Genomic DNA, 24286 nt, shown 5'->3' with positions numbered 1-24286 from the left:
ATATTTAAATATTATTTATTTTTAGAGATTTTTGGATGTAGAGATGAAGGGGGAGATGAAGACTGCTCCGATAAAAAAAGAATTTGCACAAATAAGCCGGATAAGAAATCGGAGTATGTTTGCGGTCCTTGTATTGAGGGATATAGAGAAGATACAGACACGAAACTATGCATAGGTAATATACATAATAATGTATAAAGGTAAGAGTTTCAGCTGTAGTCAGTGCCTCTCTGTCTTATAAATTCAAAACCAAATGTGATTTTCTAATTTCGACATTGGCCGCAAGGAGCATTTTCATTACCCAATTCAAAAAATTTGTTCAAAATTTCTAATTTGTTTAGGAGAGATGTCTTCATAATAATATTTAAATATTATTTATTTATAGAGATTTTTGGATGTAGAGATGAAGGGGGAGATGAAGACTGCTCCGATAAAAAAAGAATTTGCACAAATAAGCCGGATAAGAAATCGGAGTATGTTTGCGGTCCTTGTATTGAGGGATATAGAGAAGATACAGACACGAAACTATGCATAGGTAATATACATAATAATGTATAAAGGTAAGAGTTTCAGCTGTAGTCAGTGCCTCTCTGTCTTATAAATTCAAAACCAAATGTGATTTTCTAATTTCGACATTGGCCGCAAGGAGCATTTTCATTACCCAATTCAAAAAATTTGTTCAAAATTCCTAATTTGTTTAGGAGAGATGTCTTCATAATAATATTTAAATATTATTTATTTTTAGAGATTTTTGGATGTAGAGATGAAGGGGGAGATGAAGACTGCTCCGATAAAAAAAGAATTTGCACAAATAAGCCGGATAAGAAATCGGAGTATGTTTGTGGTCCTTGTATTGAGGGATATAGAGAAGATACAGACACGAAACTATGCATAGGTAATATACATAATAATGTATAAAGGTAAGAGTTTCAGCTGTAGTCAGTGCCTCTCTGTCTTATAAATTCAAAACCAAATGTGATTTTCTAATTTCGACATTGGCCGCAAGGAGCATTTTCATTACCCAATTCAAAAAATTTGTTCAAAATTCCTAATTTGTTTAGGAGAGATGTCTTCATAATAATATTTAAATATTATTTATTTTTAGAGATTTTTGGATGTAGAGATGAAGGGGGAGATGAAGACTGCTCCGATAAAAAAAGAATTTGCACAAATAAGCCGGATAAGAAATCGGAGTATGTTTGTGGTCCTTGTATTGAGGGATATAGAGAAGATACAGACACGAAACTATGCATAGGTAATATACATAATAATGTATAAAGGTAAGAGTTTCAGCTGTAGTCAGTGCCTCTCTGTCTTATAAATTCAAAACCATATGTGATTTTCTAATTTCGACATCTAAATTCAATTCTTTCTAATAATCATAATCATAAATCAATTCTTTCTAATAATAAATTAAAAACGGAAAATAGTGTTTTTGTACAACATGTGCCAAAAAGTGTTGGAATAAATTTGAAACTTGTAACAACTATTTTGATTATTACGTAGCTTAAATATTTTTGAATGTAAAGGCATTTAAAATTTTTTTTTTGTCAAACGTTTTTTTGTGATAACTTTAAAATATTTAATATAATTATTCATTAGGCAACTATTATTCGTCTAAATAAAATTAATCATGTAACTGTCATTTAAAACGCGTTAGAATCACATAATATCTAATAGCTCATATAAATAATATCTGAAATAGCTACAAATAAAATTACATTAATGAAATTATTAAAAGCAAATTAATTAATCTACACCAATGTTTACCAGTAAAAAAAAGGAAGTGTAATTTATCATGAACTTTTACTCATCTAAACAGAACTGACGCATGTGTGTGTTATTTTACAACACGTAAGAGTCAACTGATATCTAATACCTCCTCTAAAAAAATTAGGAACTTCTTCTTTTACACAAAAAAGTTTCAAGGCTTTTATTTTAATATAAACTCGTAAAATGTATCAGGATACCAAGGAAAAAGATTAAAAAAATTAAATAAATGCATAAAGGATCAATCTTTGTTAATAATAGGCATCTATTTCCTTGGTATACTTCGAGGAATTGTTAAACTTAAAATATAGCTCTGAACTAATGCTGAAACTCCGCAAATAATAAGAGAAAATTAAATTATATGTTGAGCCGATTTACAGAAATTGGTTTCTTTTAATTAAGCATTTCTGCCCATTTATAACTACCTTCTTCGGTTTTAAAGTATTATTTTTTCAGTGAACATTAAATAATGTTGGCAATTGATGGCAATAGACAACATTAAAAACATTTGAAGTAATAGTTTGGATCTTTGACATTTTTGTAGTTGGATTATAAAAAATGATTCGCAAGTGCCGTGATATGTATGTAGGGACCTGCGTTAGCTTGAAAGAACTTAATTTTAAAGGGGACAGGGAGTAATTCTCTTTTTGGGGGAAGGGTAGTTGTAAACTTAGTAATAAAAAATACAAAAAAAAATACTAACTGAAAGGTTATTTAGGGAGTCGTCTTATTTAAAAATTATGAATTTTCTTCGTAATAATTTTTTTAAATTTCTTAAATTTTTTCGAAGATATTCATGAATGCAAACCCACTGACTGTACTGGAAAGAATACGGATTGAAGCCGTATTCTTACGGATTATACGAATACGGATTATTAGAATACGGATTAGAATACGGGATTATTGCCTTTCGCGGAAGCGAAAGGCAATAAATATACTTGTGAGTGCAAAGTAGGTTTGTAGATGATGCTAAAAAAGTACGTAGTAGATGAAGTTTGTAGTAGATGAAGCTAAAAAAGGACAAAGAGATGCGACGTGCGTTGGTAAGAAATACTTCTGATTAATACGAGTTATTCCTTTCCAAAATTTTTAAAAAATATCAATGAATTATAAGAATTAAATATTGAATGAGGATAATAAGATTTGAATAAACATGTGAAAAATTAGAAAAGAAACAAGAGAAATTATCTTTTGTCATGCAAAAGATCTTAGATATTATTGTCGTTCTAATACACTTTTAAAGTAATATATATTATATATATATATATATATATATATATATATATATATATATATATATATATATATATATATATATATATATATATATATATATTACTTTAAAAGTGTATTAGAACGACAATAATATCTAAGATCTTTCAATATATATATATATGGGTCATTCCCACGAAAACTGTCATTTTTCAGTTCATAAAATCCCAAAAAAGTAAAGTGAATAAAAAGCTCTGAAACTCTTTATACTAATAGAAATATGTAATGGCATTATAAAGAAAGTATATATCCTATAAATTATACTTAATATTTAAATTAATTAATTTTTTAAATAATTAATTTATAATTAATTAATTTACAATAATTAGTAATTAATTAATTAATTTAATAAATAAATTAATTAATTTAATAAATTAATTTATTAATTTTTTAATTTATTTTTCAAATTAATTAATAAGTAAATTAATTATTTTCACTATTTAAAAAGTGAGGGAATGACACTAATAGTGAGGGAATGATATTTTATTTTAATACATGTTTTTATCTAAGTTACATCTACCTAAAGTTTGAAAATGATAATACTAAGAATACCTAATAATTATTATAATTTAGTCTTATATATTTAATAGTTTTTACAGGTTTGAGAAATAAAATTGGCTGGCACGATTGAACAAAAAAAAATTTAATAATATACTCATCTTGAATCATTCCCTCACTTCAGCGTCATTCCCTCACTTAATACACTAGTGAGGGAATGACGAATTCAATAAAATTTAAAAATAACAGTTAGGCCTAATTAATTTCTGAAGTCAATCACATACAATTATATTCATACAAGAAAGCAACATATAATTATCCACTTTCTCGATGAAATTGTATTTTATTTTACTCTAAAAAATGACATGAGGGAATGACAAATGTAGAAAATTTTACCTGGTTTGATTCATTCAAATTTATTCCACAGCAAAGCTTCTTCAAGTTGAAGATGGAAACATACTGCAATTTTGTTCTATGATGCCAGTTGTTAACTTCTGAAGTTTTTATTAAAATATTTTTATTCTAAGAAGATTGCAGGTGGTAAGAACATTGTTGTGAGGGAATGACGCGAAACACTGGGGACAAAGTTTAAGATAGTGCTGTGTTAATATTTTTATCAGAAATTAAATTTAAAATTGATTTTCTGAATTCTATATTTCGGTATTCTAAAATAAAAAACACGAATTTGTAAAAATTTTTTTTTTATTTCCGAAACAATTTTTTTCTTTTTTTAAATCAGCAGTGGGGACAAGTGAGGGAATGACATATTGGTATATTTTAATTACCTAAAATAAATAAAAAATAAAAATTGATAATTTTATTTTTATTATTTTGTTAGCTTGCATTCTGAAAGACACTTTCAATGAATTTTTTTTCGTAAGCTGTAAAACAAACATAAAATATACTGGGGACATGAAAATGACTGTTTTTGTGAGAATGACCCATATATATATACAGAGTATGGACAAAATAACCGAAACAAAACTGTACTAACACTTTCTTTAATTTTCCCCAAAAAATACTTAGCGAATTGCTTTTATAAATTAATCAGAGTAAGGTTTTGCGATTTTACATAACTATTATAGAAGCACTTCGCTTATTGAGGTTTGATGGGCAATAAATCTGCGTAATTTAAGGGAGTGACCTGTATAATTTAAAAGTTATGAACTTTTTTTATTTTAATTTTTCTAAAATTTCGTGCATTTTCTAGAAATAATTCATGAGTGCAAATATACTGACTGTACAGGAAAAAATACAAAATGTGCAGCAAATGGTATCTATTATAATTGTGAGTGCTTAGAAGGATTTAGACCAAAAGATGAAGCAAAGAAAGGACTAAAGGATGCGGATTGCATTGGTAAGCAAAGCTTCTCATTTAAATCAGACATTCCTTTCCAAAATTGAAAAAAAAATCAAGGTATAATAAGAATTAAATATTTGAATGAGGATTATAAGTATTGAATAAAAAAGTGAAAAATTAAAAAAACATGAGAAATTACGTTTTGTCGTGAAAAAGATATTATATATTATTTTCATTTACTTACACTTTTAAAATATTCTTAAAAAATACTTAGAGATTTATTTTATCAATTAATGAGCTATTACGTTTTTCGATTTCACATAATTATCATTGAAGAAAATGGCTTTTAGAGGTTAGAAGAACTAACAATAAATTAAAAACAGAAAATAGAGTTTTTGTACAACCTATGCCAAAAAGTGTAGCAATAAATTTTGTAAATTGTAACAACTAACTTCGTTATTATGTGTGACTATGGCACAAAATTTCCTAATCTTGGCTTAAATATTTTTGGATATAAGGGCATTTTTATTAAAAAATTATTTTTGTGTCTAATATTATTTTCCGATAATTTAAAAATGCTTCAAAAATTATTCATTATGCAACTATTACTTATTTAAAAAAGATAAACATGTAAATCTCATTTAAAAACGCATCAGGGTCGTACATTATACAATACCTCCTTTAAATAATATCTAAAAACACTACTAATTAAATTACAGCGATGAAATATATTTTAAAAGACAAATTAGTTAATCTTCATCATAAGAGCCATAATTTTTAAATAAAATTTGATTGTATAAAATGTGTTCAAATAAAATTAAAGGACGTGTATTTCATCAAACAAATTTTTCTGATGCAACATAATTAAAACATGAACCTGTTATTTGAAAATGCGTAAGAGTCACATAATATCCGAAACCTCCTATAAAAAAATATGAACTTCTTTCCTTAGATACCACAGTTTCAAGGATATTATTTTAATACAAATTCTTGAAATGTATCAGGAAAACAACGAAAAATATTAAAAAAATGAAATAAATGAAAGGATGAATGATATTCGTTAATAAATGCATCTTTTTGCTTTGATCATTTTGAAAAATGTTTGAAATTAAAATAAAGTTTTGAATTACTTCTGAACCTGATCAAATAATAAGAGTTAATAGAATTATATGCAGCGCAGTTTTACGTGAATTGGTATCCTTTAATCAATTTTTTCTGTCCTCTTGTATCAACCTTTTTAGCTTTTTATCTTTTATTTTGTATTGAAACATTAATTATAAAATCTAGGGATGACAACAAATAACAAATAAAATAATGTTCTGCTTCTTAGACAATTTTGTAGTTGCATTAAAAAAAAGGACTTGAAAATACCGTGACACGTAAGTAAATATTTGCGTTTACTTGAAAAAACATAATTTTAAATGGGACAGTGCTTGATTTTCTTTTTAATGGACAGGTGGTTTGAAACTGCGTATTAAAAAGTAAAAAAAAATGGCTCTGTAAAAAGTTATTAATTGAGTCGTATTATTTAAGTGTCATGAATTTTTTTCACCTTCTTTTTAAAAATTTTCTTACATCTTTTAGAAATAATTCATGAGTGCAAAGACACTGACTGTACTGGAAAAAATACAGAATGTGTAGCGTATGGCAACAAGTATACTTGTGAGTGCATAGAAGGTTTTAGACCGGAAGATGAAGCTAAAAGAGGACAAAAGAATGCGGAATGCATTGGTAAGCAAAACTTCTAAATAATACGAGATATTCCCTTCCAAAATTTAAAAAAAATCTATGGATAATAAGAATCAATTATTTGAATGATGATTATAAGTATTGAATAAACAAATAAAAATTCAAAAACCATGAGAAATTACGTTTTCTCCTGAAATTTATTTTTGTAATTTACATACACTTTCAAAATATTCTTAAAATTTCTTAGAGAATTATTGATGACGAACATAGCTTTTAGACGTTAGAAGGACTAACAATAAATTAAAAGCGGAAAATAGTGATTTTGTGCACCATATGCCAAAAAGTCCAGCATTGCAACTTGTAACAATTATTTTTATTATTATGTACATTTATGGCACAAAATACGTAAACCTGGCTGAAGGATTTTTGGATATAAGGGGGTTTTTCCAAAAAGAAATTATTTTTTTGTCTAACATTATTGATGCGATAGTTTAAAAATATTTAATAAAATTATTCATTATGCAACTATTACTCATCTAACTGAAAATAAACATGTAACTGTCATTTAAAAACGCGTAAGAATCACATAATATCTAATAATTCATCTAAATAATATCTAAAATGACTCCTAATAAAATTACAGTAATGAAATTAATATTAAAAAAGTAAGTAAATAATTTGCACCAATAAGAGTTGTTAATATATTTCGATTTTTGTATAAATGTTTACAAGTGAAAAAAAGGAAATGTGATTCACCATACAACTCTTACTCATCTAACATAACTAAAACATGTAATTTTTATTTAAAAATGCGTAAGTCACTTAATATCCAATACCTCTTCCAAAAAATTATGATTTTTTTAAAAAAAAAGGAAAAGGCTCTGTAAAAAGTTTTTTGGGGAGTCGTATTATTTACGTGTCATGATTTATTTTTAATCTTCTTTTTAAAAATTTTCTTACATCTTTTAGAAATAATTCATGAGTGCAAAGACACTGACTGTATTGGAAAAAATACCGAATGTGTAGCGAATGATAACGGGTATATTTGTGAGTGCGTAGAAGGTTTCAGACCGAAAGATGAAGATAAAAAAGGGCGAAAAAATGCGGAATGCATTGGTAAGCAAAACTTCTAATTAATACGACGTTCCGTTCCAAAATTTAAAAAATATCTATGGATAATAAGAATCAATTATTTGAATAAGGATAATAAGATTTGAATAAATAAATGAAAGATTAAAAAAAACGTGAGAAATTATGTTTTATCATGGAAAAGATCTTATTTATTATTACCGTCTACTTACACTTGTAAAACAATTTCAAAAATACTTGGAGAATTATTTTATTAATTAATAAGCGATTACGTTTTTTGATTTCATATAATTGAAACCGAGCTATAACTAACAATAACCCTTAAAAACTATGTTATGAATGAAGAACATAGCTTTCAATGGCTTGAGGGACTAACAATAAATTTAAAACGGAAAATAGTGCTTTTGTACACCCTAAGCTAAAAGGTGTAGCAAATATATTGATTAATAGGTGCGACTATGGCACAACATTTCGTAAACCCACCTTAAATATTTTTGGATATAAGGACATTTTTATGAAAAAAAATTATTATTTTTTGCCTAACGTTATTTTTGTGATAATTTAAAAATGTTTTAGAAAATTATTGATTATGCAACTATTACTAATTTAAATAGAAATAGGCATGTAACTGTCATTTAAAAACGCTTAAGTGTCATATATTATCTTTTATCTCCTTTAAGTAATATCTAAAAGCACTACTAATAAAATTACAGCAATGAAATCAAATGTTAAAAGGCAAATTAATTAATCCTACATCATTTAAAGCTCTAATTTATAAATAAATTTTGATTTGTATAAAATGTGTACAAGAAAAAAAAGGACGTGAAATTCCTAATACAAATTTACTGATCTTACATAACTAAAACATGTAACATTTGTTTGAAAATGCGTAATGGTCACACAATATCCAATACCTCCTCTAAAAAATTATGAACTTCTTGCTTTAGACACAACAGTATTAAGAATTTTATTTCTGTATAAACTCGTAAAATGTATCACGAAAACGAAAACAAAGATTAATAACGTCTAACGTTATTTTTGTGATAATTTAAAAATGCGTCAAAAATTATTCATCATGCAACTATTACTCATTTAAAAAAAATAAACATGTAACTCTAATTTAAAAACGCGTAAGAGTCGCATATTATACAATTCCTCTTTTAATTAATATCTAAAAACACTACTAATGAAATTACAGCAATGAAATCAAATGTCAAAAGTCAAATTAAATAATCTACTTCCATAAAAGCTATAATTTGTAAATAAATTTTGATTTGTATAGAATGTGTACAAGAAGAAAAACGGACATGAAACTCCTTATACAAATTTTCTGATCTATCATAACTTAAACATGTAACTGTTGTTTGAAAATGCGCAAGACTTGCATAATATCCAATACCTCCTCTAAATAAATCATGAAATTATTGCTTCAGACACAACAGTTTTAAGGATTTTATTTCAATATAAACTTGTAAAATGTATCAGGAAAACAAAGAAAAAGATTAAAAAAAAGGGAAATAAATGCTAAGATGAATGATTTTTGTTAATAAATGCATCTCTTTACTTTGTTCATTTTGAAAATTTGTAGAAATTAAAATAAAGTTTTGAACTACTGCTAAACCTGCTCAAATAATAAGAGTTAATAGAATTATATGTAGCGCAGTTTTACGTGAATTGGTTTCTTTTAATCAATTGTTTCTGCCCCTTTATATCAACCTTTGTATTCAATTTTACCTTTTATTTTGGTTTAAAACATTAATTACTAAGTCTATTGATGAAAATGTATAAGATTAAAAACAAGTGAAATAATGTTTTCCGTTTTTGGTATTTTTGTAGTTCGATAAAAAAAAAGGTTTGCAAGTACTGGGACACGTAAGCAAAGATCTGCAGATGCTTGATCGAATTTAATTTTAAATGTGACAGCGATTAATTTTCTTTTCAACGCTAGGGTATTCTAAACTTCGTATTAGAGACTTTAAAAAAAGTCTCTGCAAAAGGTTTTTTAGGGAGTCGTATTATTTGAAAGTTATGAATTTTCTTTATAATACCTTTTTAATTTCTCACATTTTTTAGAAGATATTTATGAGTGCAAACCCTATGACTGTACTGGACAAAATACGGAATGTGAAGCAAATGGGAAAGAGTATACTTGTGAGTGCAAAGAAGGTTTCGTACCCAAAGATGAAGCTAAAAAAGGGCAATGGGATGCAGAATGCATTGGTAAGCAAAACTTCTCATCATTAAGAGTTATTCCTTTCCAAATTTTAAAAAAAAAATCTATGGATAATAAGAATTAAATATTGAATGAGGATCATAAGATTTGAATAAACAAATGAAAAATTAAAAAAAAACATGAAAAATTAAGTTTTCGCATGGAAAAGATCATATATATTATCGTTTCAGTACATTTATAAAATAATATATATATATATATATATATATATATATATATATATATATATATATATATATATATATATATATATATATATATATATATATATATATATATATATATATATATTTACATACAGGGGTCGGACGAAATAACTAAAACAATAATATACTAACACATGCCTTGAATTTCCCCCAAAAATACTTAGAGAATTGTTTTATGAATGAAACAGTAATACGATTTTACGATTTCACATAATTATCAATGAAGTAAAAAGCTTTTAGAGGTTTTTATTATTATGTGCAATAATTACAACAAAGTTTGTACAACGAAGCTTATATATTTTTAGATATATAGGCATTTAAATTTTTCTTTTCTGTCTAACGTTATTTTTGTGATAATTTAAAAATATTTAACAAAATATTATTCATTATACAACTATTACTCGTCTAAATAAAATTAATCATGTAACTGTCATTTCAAAAAGCGTTAGAATCACATAATATCTAATAATTCACATAAATAATATCTTAAGCAGCTAGAAATAAAATTTCAGCAATGAAATTAAATATTAAAAGACAAATTAATTAATCTACATCAATAACATCTGTAACTTGTAAATAAATTTTGATTTTTGTATAAAAAGTTTACCAGTAAAAACGAGGAAGTGCAATTCATTATACAACTTTTACTCATCTAAACAGAACTAAAGCATGTAACTGTTATTACAAAACAAGTAAGTTTCACATAATATCCAATACCTCCTTTAAAAAAATTCTGAACTTCTTCCGTTACACAAAGCAGTTTCGAGGATTTTATTTTAATATGAACTCGTAAAATGTATCAGGATACCGAGGAAAAAGATGAAAAAATGCATAGATGATCAATCTTTGTTAATAAAGGGAATCTTTTTACTTTGTTCATTTTGAGAATTTGTTAAAATTAAAATAAAGTTTTGAGCTACTGCTGAACCTGCTCAAATAATAAGATTAAAAAGAATTACATGTAGAGTAGTTTTACGTGATTTGCTTCTTAGACATTTTTTAGTTGGATTAAAAAGAAAAGATTTCGCATGTATCGTGACACGTAAGTAAAGATTTGCTTTTGCTTGATCGAACTTAATTTTAAATGTGACATCGACTAATTTTCTTTTCAACACTAGGGGGTTGTAAACTTCGTATTAAAGACTTTAAAAAAAGTCTCTGTGAAAGGTTATTTAGGGAGTCGTATCATTTAAAAGTTATTAATTTTCTTCATAATATTTTTATTGTTAAATTTCTTTCAATTTTTAGAAGATATTTATGAATGTAAACTCACTGACTGTACTGGACAAAATACGGAATGTGCGGCAAATGGGAAGGAGTATACTTGTGAGTGCAAAGAAGGTTTCAAACCCAAAGATGAAGCTAAAAAGGGGCAATGGGATGCAGAATGCATTGGTAAGCAAAACTTCTAATCATTAAGAGTTATTCCTTTCCAAAATTTAAAAAAAAATCTGCGGATAATAAGAATTAAATATTGAATGAGGATCATAAGATTTGAATAAACAAATGAAAAATTAAAAAAAAAACATGAAATATTATGTTTTCGCATGGAAGAGATCTTATATATTATTGTCGTTTCAATACATTTATAAAATAATATATGTATTTTAGCATATATTTACATAGAGGGGTTGGACGAAACAACGGAAACACTACTATACTAACACATTTTTTGAATTTCCCCAAAAAATACTTAGAGAATTTTTTTATCAATGAATCAGTAATAAGGTTTTCCGATTTCACATAATTATGAATAAAGTAATAAAGCCTTTAGAAGTTTGAGGGACTAACAATAAATTAAACACGGAAAATAGTGTTTTTGTACAACATATGCCAAAAAGTGGAGGAATAAATTTGAAAACTATTTTAATTATTATGTGCAATAATTAATTACAGCAAAGTTTGTCTACGTAGCTTAAATATTTTTAGATACAAAGGCATTTAAAATATTTTTCTGTCTAACGTTATTTTTGTGATAATTTAAAAATATTTATCAAAATATTATTCATTATGCAACCATTACTCGTCTAAATAAAACTAATCATGTAACTGTCATTTAAAAAACCGTTAGAATCACATAATGTCTAATAATTCATATAAATAATATCTTAAGTAGTTAGAAATAAAATTTCAGTTTTGAAATTAAATATTAAACGACAAATTAATTAATCTACATCAATAACATCTGTAACTTGTAAAAAAATTCTGATTTTTTGTATAAAGAGTTTACCAGTAAAAACGAGGAAGTGTAATTCATTATACAATTTTTACTCATCTAAACAGAACTAAAGCATGTAACTGCTATTACAAAACAAGTAAGTTTCACATGATATCCAATACCTCCTTTAAAAAAACTCTGAACTTCTTCCTTTACACAAAACAGTTTCGAGGATTTTATTTTAATATAAACTCGTAAAATGTATCAGGATACCGAAGAAAAAGATTAAAAAATGAAGTAAATGCATAGATGATCAATCTTTGTTAATAAAGGGAATCTTTTAACTTTGTTCATTTTGAGAATTTGTTAAAATTAAAATAAAGTTTTGAGCTACTGCTGAACCTGCTCAAATAATAAGATTAAAAAGAATTACATGTAGAGTAGTTTTACGTGAATTGCTTTCTTTTAATCAATCATTTCTGCCCTTTCATATCAAACTTTTTATCATTTTACCTTTTATTTTGTTTTGAAACTTTAATTATTATGTCTATTGATGACAATGAATAACATTTAAAGCAAATGAAATAATGCTTAAATGAATTAATAGCTTCTTAGACATTTTTGTAGTTGGATTAAAAAAAAGAAGATTTCGCATGTATCGTGACACATAAGTGAAGATCTGCTTTTACTTGATCGAACTTAATTTTAAATGTGACAGCGACTAATTTTCCTTTCAACGCTAGGCAGTTGTAAAAATCGTATTAAAGACATTATAAAAAGTCTCTGTAACAGGGTTATTTAGGGAGTCGTATCATTTAAAAGTTATTATTACTTTTTTTGTTAAATTTTTTCATTTTTTAGAAGATATTTATGAATGTAAACCCTATGACTGTACTGGACAAAATACGGAATGTGAGGCAAATGGGAAGGAGTATACTTGTGAGTGCAAAGAAGGTTTCAAACCCAAAGATGATGCTAAAAAGGGGCAATGGGATGCAGAATGCATTGGTAAGCAAAACTTCTAATCATTAAGAGTTATTCCTTTCCAAAATTTAAAAAAAAATCTGCGGATAATAAGAATTAAATATTAAATGAGGATCATAAGATTTGAATAAACAAATGAAAAATTTAAAAAAAACATGAAATATTATGTTTTTGCATGGAAGAGATCTTATATGTTATTTTCGTTTCAATACATTTATGAAATAATATTTGTATTTTTACATATATTTACATAGAGGGGTTGGACGAAACAACGGAAACACTACTATACTAACACATTCTTTGAATTTCCCCAAAAAATACTTAGAGAATTTTTTTTATCAATGAATCAGTAATAAGGTTTTGCGATTTCACATAATTATGAATAAAGTACATAGCCTTTAGAAGAAGTTTGAGGGACTAACTATAAATTAAATACGCAAAATAGTGTTTTTGTACAACATATGCCAAAAAGTGGAGGAATAAATTTGAATCTTGTAATAACTATTTTAATTATTATGTGCAATAATTAATTACAGCAAAGTTTTTCTACGTAGCTTAAGTATTTTTAGATATAAAGGCATTTAAAAATTTCTTTTCTGTCTAACGTTATTTTTGTGATAATTTATAAATATTTAGCTAAATATTATTCATTATGCAACCGTTATTCGTCTAAATAAAATTAATCATGTAACTGTCATTTAAAGAAGCGTTAGAATCACATAATATCTAATAACTCATATAAATGATATCTAAAATAGCTAGAAATAAAATTACATTAATGAAACTAAATATTCATCATCAGCATTGGCACGACAACCCTTTGTGAGCCTGGGCCTTCCTCAGAAGCTTTTCCCTTTCTGCCCTTCTCCCAGCAATTGTTTTCCAGTTCTTTACTTTCAGGATGGCAAAATCCTCATCCACACAGTCCTTCCATCTCTTTTTGGGCCTTTCTCTTAGCCTTTTATTGGAGGGGGTTGCATTAGAGACTCTCAATGCTGTTCGTTCTGGGCTTATTCTCACTACATGCCCGGCCCATCTCATTCTACTTAATTTAATAGATTTAATGAGATCATCGCCATCAAAGATTCTATATATTTCAAAATTATATCTTTTCCTACAGTTGTCGTTATCGAGTATAGGGCCAAAGATGGTTCGTAGGACCTTCGTTTCGAAGGTTGCTAATAACTTCTCTCCCCTTTTTGTTAAAGTTCATGTCTCTGAAGCACAAGTCAAAACTGACTTGATTAATACCTCTTAAAGTAAGATCTTAGTCTTTCCTTTTATTAAGAAACTAAATATGCGAAGACAAATTAATTAATCTACTCATACAATTTTTACTCATCTAAACAGAACTAAAGCATGTAACTGTTATTTCAAAACAAGTAAGTTTTACATGATATCTAACACCTCCTTTAAAAAAATTATGAACATCTTCCTTTACACAAAACAGTTTTGAGAATTTTATTTTAATATAAACTTGCAAAATGTATCAGGATACCGAAGAAAAAGATAAAAAAATGAAGTAAATGCATAGATAATCATTCTTTGCTAATAAAGTGTATCTCTTTACTTTGTTCATTTTGAAATTTTGCTAAAATTTAAATAAAGTTTTGAGCTATTGCGGAACCTGCTCAAATAATAAGATTAAATAAAATTATATGTAGATTAGTTTTACGTGAATTGGTTTCTTTTAATCAATCATTTCTGCTCTTTCATATCAAACTTTTTATCATTTTACCTTTTATTTTGTTTTGAAATATTAGTTATTAAGTCTATTGATGACAATGAATAACATTTAAAACAAATGAAACAATGTTTTGTTTCTTAGACATCTTTGTAGTTGGATTAAAAAAAAAAAAGATTTCGCAAGTATCGTGACACGTAAGTAAAGATCTGCGTTTGCTTGATAGAATTGAATTTTAAATGCGACAGTGACTAATTTTCTTTTCAACGCTAGGGACTTTAAGACTTTAAGAAAAGTCTCTGTAAAAGGTTATTTAGGGAGTCGTATCATTTAAAAGTTATTAATTTTCTTTATAATATTTTTTTGTTAAATTTCTTACATTTTTTAGAAGATATTTATGAGTGCAAACCCTATGACTGTACTGGAAAAAATACGGAATGTGAAGCAAATGGGAAAGAGTATACGTGTGAGTGCAAAGAAGGTTTCAAACCCAAAGATGAAGCTAAAAAAGGACAAAAGAATGCGGAATGCATTGGTAAGCAAATTTTCTAATTAATACGAGTTACTCCATTCAAAAAATCTATGGATAATAAGAATTGAATATTGAATGATGATAATAAGATTTGAACAAAAAAAATGGAAAATTAAAAAAGCATGAGAAATTAAACTTTTATGAGAAATTAATTACTTTTAAAAACTTTTTAGGAAATACTTAGAGAATTATTTTATTACTTGATAAACGATTACGTTTTAAAATTTCCACGTATTTATCAATGCAGAACATAACTTTTAGAGGCTGGAGAGACAAACAATAAATTGAAAACGGAAAATAGTGTTTTTGTTCACCCTATGCCAAAAAGTTTAGCAATAATATTTCAAACTTTAACAACTATTTTGATAATTATGTGCGACTTTGGTACAAAATTTCGTAAACCCGGCTTAAATAATTTCGAATTTAAAGGCTTTTTTATAAATTTTTTTTATTGTTTTGTCTAAGGTTATTTTTGTGATAATTCAAAAATGTTTATTAAAAGTATTCATTATGCAACTATTACTTATTTAAATACAAATAAGCATGTAACTGTCATTTAAAAACGCGTAAGATTCTTATATTATCTGATAACTTTTTAAAATAATATCTAAAGACACTACCAATAAAATTACTGCAATGAAATCAAATGTTAAAAGACAAATAATTAATCTACGTCAATAAAAGCTATGATTTGTAAATACATTTTGTAGATGTGTACAAGTAAAAAAAAAAGGAAGTGAAATTCATCATACAAATTTACTGATCTAACCTATTTAAAATATGTAACTGTTATTGTAAAATGCGTACAAGTCACATAATATTCATTACCTCCTCTAAGAAAATTATGAACTTCTTGCTTTAGACACAACAGTTTTAAGGATTTTATTTTAATATAAACACGTAAATTGCATTAGGAAAACAAAGAGAAATTTTTAAAAATAAAACAAATGAATAGATTAACGATTTTTGTTCAATTAAGCTTCGACTATCACTACTGATTCAAATAATTATCAGAAGCACCCCAAAGATGTAAAGAATACAATTAACTACAAAAACTACATGAGAAAACAGTGGCAGAAGTATAGAAATCCTATTGAGAAAAGAGAATTAAACAAGCTCACTAAAGAGATATAAAACATGCGCGAAAATCATAGAAACGAAAATTGGCATAAAAAAGTCGCCAACTTAAATATTACTGACCAGACTATATGGAGAAAGTCTAAATCACTAAAATAAGCCAAAGTTATAAATAAGCCTATCACATATAACAGCAAAAATATATGCAGTGATTACGAAAATATTTACATATTTGCTGACACCTTTGAGAAGCAGTTTTCCTTAAACATCTTTCCTAGTAATAAGCAACACGAAGTCCAAATCAACCTTATCTACAACAACTATTTCAGCAGTAACGTGTAAAATGAAGAGATAAATAAAATCATCAAAAAGCTAAGTAGCAGAAAATCTCCAGGTGAAGATCACACAAACAACTGATAAAACATAATGATAAAACTTCCTTTGAATAAAATCAATGATATTATTGATATTTTCATAATGCATGTCTCAATCATAACTACTGCCCTAGCAATTGGAGAAATGCCATTATCATATTGTAAGGACTCTAGACACCCAGAGAACTTCCGACCAATAAGTCTCCTGCCTACTTCAGGAAAAATATTAGAACGAATCATTCTTACAAGGCTTGAACCATTACTTGATATTCATTTATTTCACCTCAAGCTGACTACTTCATCCGATTGCCTTGTATGTAAGACCGGACAAGCCATGACTGCTGTGCATCTGGACACGTGCTCTACCCTGAAGGACTTTGACTGTATTGTTAAGAAGTACTGGAGAGCTAGATGCCTAATGACCTAATAGTCAATGGCTGGTACTTGTTTAATAAAAAAACCTTTATTCCGAAAGAACAGTATGGTTTTCGAAAGAAACTCTCAACAACTAAACAGCTCATACGCGTAATTGATTTCATCATTGATGATTTATTCAAGAATGAAGCAAAGCTTTTGACCGCGTCTGGCATTGAGCACCTCATAACTGAATAAATTCATCAAAAAATACCTTTCAACCTCATTAAAATTATAGATTCCTATTTAAATAGCAGATCTTTTCAAATCCTCCTTAATGGTCACCTCTCACCCTAGAGGAATACACATGCGGGTGTACCGCAAGGTAGTATTTTATTACTTACTATTTGCTAGTGACTTTCCATCCTGCAACACTCAAAGAAATCCTCTCATTGCCTATTATGCAGACGATACTGCTACTGCTGTCAGATCTTCAAATGCAAATATTGCCACAACTAAAATGAATAATCTAATGCCTGATATAGAAACCTGGTGTGCAGACAATCAGATTCTAACTAATGCAGATAAATCAAAACTAGTGTTAAATCGATGACAAAAGAGAAATAAAACAATCAAGAATAATGTAACACTATTTAATAAAACTATCCCGATTGTCAACCAAGCTAATTACCTGGGGCTAATAATAAATGGACTAACCTAGAATCTTTATATCAAAAAAGTAATAAATAAGGCTCACGCAGCCTACAGCTGCCTTAGACCAATTATTGACTCTTCCTCACGCATACCTCTTAATTTCAAGAAAATCTTATACATCATGTGCATCAAGCCAATACTTACGTATAAGCCTATCAAGCCAATATTACGTAAAGCCCAGCCTGAGGGTGCATTAAACTATCTCAAATTAAGAAGTTGGAAACTACACAGAATAAAATTCTAAGTCCACCAGTCTAAAGTCTACCAGAACTTCTGCTACTTCTCTTGATATACCTGCTAACCACAGTACCACAGTCACCCATGGGCATTACTACAAATGAAGGAGCGGAGTGCCCGCTCCGATTGCAGGGACTCCGTAAATTCCTACAATCTAAGTCTAATGTCTCTATTTCGTGGGATATGCCATTAGTCTCGATCGCCACTAAGCCCAATACAGATGGAGGAGTCGGGTGCCCGCTGCCACGGGCAGGAACTCTAGTGATCCTCATATCAAGCAAGATAGGGTAATGTTTCTAGACGCCGTGATTTATGTTGAAAGATGCTAGGTAACGTGAAATGAACCTCATTTCCGTAACGATGAACGGTAAAGTGCCATCCATTAGAAAAAATAAAATCATTGTAATTTATTTCGTAAGTTATTACATTAGTTTTCATTTACTGGAGGATTACCAGATGAAAAAGTTCAAATACAGACTGTTTCTTTTTACTAAATTATTGTTTACTTAGGAACCATGTGATATAATATGTAACTTTTTATTATACTAATTATGTCTACGTATTCATCGCTAAGGACGAATTAGAGCCGCCGTGGCTTAGGGGATAAAACGTTCGCATACCAATGAGGTGGACCAGATTCGAATCCCAGATGTGGCTGGTTAATACGAATAAAGCTCGTGGCTCGCTCCTACCACAATTCTAACGTGAAATATCATTAGCTATAGACAAATCACGGGTTAGAATCACTTTGCCTTCGGGGTAACCATAAAAGGTTTTTGTGGTTTTCCTCTCCATGTAAAGCAAATTTGCGTTTGTTTCTTCAAAAAGTCCTCCACAAAGACTAGTTTGTATCACTACTTGATCCCCGAATTTCTTTGCCTTCCGTGATTTGTTCAAATTTACTAGACAACGGAATTGAACATTGATAGTTGTAAATAATTCACAACAAATATGTTTCAAAATACTTACAATAAACAAATTGTTTGCATATTTCAGTACCTCACCGGGAGAGCCTTCCTACACGATTAATATGTAAAGATAAATTATAAAAAAATAATAACAAATTTATGCTGACTTAAATACATTTATTTTAAAACTGTATACTGATAAAATACAATATTACACCACTAGTTAAAAATAATTATAATCCTTTACCTTAATTATTCTTATACTATTATAATTTAAGTAAAATTCCTTGCATTAGTTAATGAGATTAGAAGTTAGGAAAAAATTACCATAACATTTGGTTAACCATAACATAATCAACAAATAATCAACAAATGAGAAGAACTCAAATAAGTGTTTTGGATCTATTCTTCTTAAAAATTAAATAATAGGATATCTAGGTTTCTATTTTTTATTTTAGTAATTTTGCGTAAAATTTTTTTTCTGGTGACAACAATCTGTGAAGCTTATTTAAATTATATTTCCCAACAAACATGCTTCAGAACATATAAAATTAAACAAATTGCTCACAGATTTCACACTACAGTAGAAGAACTTTCGACACGATTCAAATGTAAGTATCATATATTTTTACTAAAATGTAATTTTGTGCTATGGCAAATGCATGCGTTAAAAATTGTACATACTGTAAACATCCATTTTATGTTAACACCCAATTAACACCAATATTAACCAATAATTGCTTCGTTACTTTAAATTTTTTATATGTTAAATAACGCATACCAAAACTATTTTGTCTGTTTTAGTTTCTGATTTATTTTGTCAGTTACTAAATAGCTTTTCCTTTATTGGATGATCGCCGCATGAGAAAGTTATAAAGAAAGAAACATTTCCTTATTGATAACTTTTGCTTAAAAAGTAAAGGATTCGTCATAAGTTTCTGTTATTTATTATAGTACTACTAGTGGGCTGCGCCCCTGCTCGCTAACGCTCGCCAATCCCCGAAAATTGCTACGCAATCTTATATGGTTTGCTTCGCAAAACAAGCTGGCTTCGCTCGCTACTAACTTAGGTACATTGCAAATGCACAAAATTCTAAGAATTCAAAACAATCATTCAAATCCATACAACAACTTTAAAAAAAAAAAAAAATATTACAACTTTTTAGTAAATACTAAGTCATTAAAATAAATTTGAATTCAAATAAATGACATGTAATTCGTTAAATCTATTAGAAATGTGCTATAGTATAAAATCTTAAGATAAAGTTTCTAAAACTGATATCTCTTTAAAAAAGTTAAAATTTTGGCTATAATTAAGTCGATTAAAAATTGAAATAAGTAAATTGCAATGGAAAAACCTGCATAAACAAATAAATAAATAAGTAAAACAAATAAATTCGCGATATAAATCAAAAATCGTCAAATAAATTCGTAAAAAAAGCGCTTTCGACTAAATACTAAAACAGAGATCTATCGACAAAGACTACTCACCTCTGCCTAGCTTATGCTCTCTCTGGTTATTTCAGTTTTCGTTTTCAAAAGCGCTATTTGTTGAGTCATCTCAGCTAGATTTGGCATGTGACATTTTTAGCGGCAATCATTGGTCGATTTTCTAGTGCTACCATTCGGGGAGTAGCCGTGTAATAAAAATGTTTTTGTAGCCGTGTAAGAGAAATATATATATATAGAGAGCGCAGGTTTTAATTAATAACAACCTGAAAAGCTTAATTAAGTTATTCCGCAAAAAAAATTTCACACACTATAAAATTACCAAACTGCTTATAGATTTTATAACACCAATGAAGCTTTCGATAAGATATAAATATAGTTAAATAATTTTAGTAAAATTAAGATTGAGGCAAACACAATTTATTAGAAATAATTGAGAACGAAAAATAGAAAAAAAAAAACGTTCATTTTTTTAAAATTTTCCTTTTTTTTTGAAAAAAAAAAGGTTTTTCTTAAAATGTAAATAATACGATGAGTAGTTTTTTTTGATGCAGTATTTTTATGTATCTTTTCATTGCTAATTAGATAACTGATGACTTTTTTATGAGTATCATTAATATGAATAGGAGTTATTGCTATCTTAAAATTTTATTTTAAAACTGACCGATTGGTGAGTAAACTTTTAATTGCACTTTAAATGTCAAGTTAACTCGTCATCAGTCAACAACATTTGAGAATGAAATTAATATTTAGCATATTTTATTTTACTTTAATATTCAATTAAAAAATAACAGCCGGTGATGTAAGATAGTTTCTGGGAAAATTTGTCGGTCAACAAAGTGTTAAAAATATTTGTTAATTTTTATTATGCCATAAGAAATAAAGCTTGTTTACATTTTTGTTGTTTTTTTTATCAAGAATAAAGACGTGAAAATCCCTACAACACCTAGAGAAGTTTCAGCCAGATCCGATTGTATCCAATTGTAAAGTTTTAGAATAAAATGTAATCAAATGTTTGCTAATAAAGATGCAATAAGAGACCATCGCTTTCAATTTAATAGATTTTTTCAGTTCAAAAACTCGATGAATAATCTGTTCTTCGTAAGAACAATGCAGCCAATTATTATGGAACCAATCTCACCAGCAATTTATGATTTGAAGAAAAAATTATAAGCATACAAACCTGTCATAAATAGGCAACATTCCAATTTGAGTTTACTGACACATCTAAGAAGGATGTCAAATGTAAATGCTTAAAAAATAATAATATCACTTTATTAATCACATTAAATACATTTATGTAATCTCATCCAATTTATCTCACACATTGTATTTCAGCAATATACGATGAGAGCGTAAACTGAGTAGAATGAGCAAGTAATTTTGAAATCTCAAGCATAGTTGCTAAAAAATTCGCAGTATCTATTATTGTACGTATCTATTCAATATCTCATTCAATGTATTTATACAGGGTATCCCGAAGCGACCGCATAAACTCTGCACAGCTAGATTGCTCATTAAGAGTACATAAAAACTGCCCAAAGAAGCATTCCTGTACGATCCATAGTTTACGAGAAAAATACGAAAAACAAAGTATGACGTCACAGCCTGTGCATGAAAGAAAAACACTTCATTGGACATATCAGCAACAGTATTTGCATATCTTTCCAGACGATAATGTTTAAAACGGACACTTTGATTGATTTAAATTGTGCAATGTATGATATGTTCAATAAAGTGTTTTTTCTTGCACCGGCAGTGACGTCATACTTGGTTTCTCGTATTTTTCTCGTAAACTATTGATCGTACAGGAACTTGGGCAGTTCTTATGCACTCCCAACGAGGAATCCAGCTGTGCAGAGTTTATGCGGTCGTTTCTGGACACTCTGTGTAATCTTAAGCAATTTATGCTTTCAGCTATGGTAAAGAAAGAAATGATTGCGTTAATACAGTGTGTAAATATATATGAACAAAAATTAACTATGTGTTATTGTTAATTTTATGCAATGTATTTATGTATGCTCTCAGAAATATGGGATAAAGAAATTACTGTGCAAATGAAGCAGAATTCATAAAATTTCAAAATCAAATATAAAAACTAAAAAATTCTCAATATCTTGCTGATAATCCCATGCAATTTATTTATGATATCTCATGCAATTTATCTATGTATGCTTTCAGCAATATGTGATGAAGATAGAAATGACTGTGAAAATGGAGCGAAATGCATACCACTTGGAAATCAACGATTCTGCCACTGCTTGAAAGGAACATATGGAGACAAATGTCAATACATGGGGGACTGTAATGAAAGATATAATTTAAAATGCAATTATAAGAAGGGTGAAATTTGTGCATATAACACGACGTCGGAGGAATCGGAATGTTTATGTCTCGAGAGTGGATTACACTACGACACTGAACGTAGAATGTGTAGAAGTAAATACAAATTTAATGTTTTAAATATTTTGGTTCTATTAATTTTTTTTTATTAATTCAATATAATCAAAACTAAGTTAATAAAATTAATAAGTTTGAAGTAATGAGTTTTTTATTACGTGAAAGTTATAAATTTTTCTAAAAAAAGAAATAAGTTATAAAAAAAGAAATAAATGAAACATGCCTATAACTCTCCTATTCAGTGAAGTCCTACGCCTCTGTAAGTTTTAGTAGGAAACTGTTTTTTCTTTAATTAAAACCTTCATTGCGTTTGAACTAATAGTAAAATTAACTTCTTTTTGGTCTCAATCAAATGAGAGTAAAGAAAAAAAATAGGACGCAGTACCTTACTTTTCTGTACTGCCGTGTCAGCTTCAGAAACAAGTACATGGTTAACGTATATGACTCACTTACTTTCAAAGAACTGTATTTTGGATAGTATAAATAATACTAAAACGAATGATACAGTTAAGGATAAACTCACCAACCAAATGTTTGGGATGGATTAAAAATAATGTGCAATATTTGTCTATCGGCAAATATTTCAGAGGTAAGCTAAGTTCGAATTTTGCGCTCAATAGCATGTTTTAATCAATGTTTGATACTGCAGCAGTAATGCACATTCTTGCAGTGTTCGTGGTACATAAAGTTGTGAAGGACACATTTTAAGAACACCCAATATCAACTTGAGGACAATGCCATCAACACTGCAGAAACGCATAACGTCAGGCATTCATAGAAACATAATATTAAAAGTAAATATGGAACATAGTGTACTATTGGGATGTATGCCAATAGATTAAAAGTGCACACTTTGAATATTTTTAATTCCTGCCAAACATTTGGTGATTGCATGTATTTTTCAATGTATCACCCATCCTTGTCCGATATATTCTTGAAAAAATACAGTAGTTTGGAGATCCTTCAGGTTAGCCCAGCATGAGTACAAAATGTCTGTACATTTCATACTCTCAAATTACGAGTTTTGTTGCCCGTCATTGTTTTTCTCATTCTAAAATGCACAAAGAAAAGAGAACTCACAATACTTAATAAATGCATCAACGTTATTTGCTGTTTTTCGAATGACATTTAGACAAGTCAGGTTTGTGATCTAAGTCATGAAGGTGCGCCCTTCGCTTGACAAGATATCACCACAAAAAGCGAAAGAGTTAAGTACTTCTTAGCTTAGAGCACCATTGAGAGATAGCGACATTATTCATTTGTGAGGTCACTTCCTCAGTTTAGACATAGATTTGAAGGGAAAGGAAATTTTTTCCAGGAGACAGATCACAGGACTTTAGACACCCCGAATTTTACAT

At 28.1% G+C, this 24286-nt stretch overlaps 1 protein-coding gene across 6 annotated transcripts in view; it reads left to right on the top strand.

Moving 5' to 3' along the window:
* Window positions 1-24286, top strand: part of LOC107444592 (uncharacterized) — a 45660-nt gene that overhangs the window by 11953 nt on the left and 9421 nt on the right. For 2 of the 6 annotated variants that reach the window (XM_087163885.1, XM_087163884.1), the window contains 12 exons: window positions 26-175; window positions 386-535; window positions 746-895; window positions 1106-1255; window positions 4751-4897; window positions 6425-6571; window positions 7499-7645; window positions 9692-9838; window positions 11306-11452; window positions 13077-13223; window positions 15272-15418; window positions 22710-22967. In XM_087163885.1, coding sequence (XP_087020011.1) covers window positions 26-175; window positions 386-535; window positions 746-895; window positions 1106-1255; window positions 4751-4897; window positions 6425-6571; window positions 7499-7645; window positions 9692-9838; window positions 11306-11452; window positions 13077-13223; window positions 15272-15418; window positions 22710-22967 — 1887 coding nt within the window. The remainder of the gene's footprint in view (window positions 1-25; window positions 176-385; window positions 536-745; window positions 896-1105; window positions 1256-4750; window positions 4898-6424; window positions 6572-7498; window positions 7646-9691; window positions 9839-11305; window positions 11453-13076; window positions 13224-15271; window positions 15419-22709; window positions 22968-24286) is intronic. The other 4 variants (XM_087163887.1, XM_087163886.1, XM_087163888.1 and 1 more) reach the window with 4 other exon arrangements.

The sequence above is a fragment of the Parasteatoda tepidariorum genome, chromosome 5 (assembly GCF_982258835.1).
Source record: "Parasteatoda tepidariorum strain Cologne lab strain chromosome 5, Ptep-v5.0, whole genome shotgun sequence".
Lineage (NCBI taxonomy): Eukaryota > Metazoa > Arthropoda > Arachnida > Araneae > Theridiidae > Parasteatoda > Parasteatoda tepidariorum.
The sequence above is the reverse complement of the archived record's forward strand: the minus strand, read 5'-3'. Positions and strand labels throughout refer to the sequence as shown.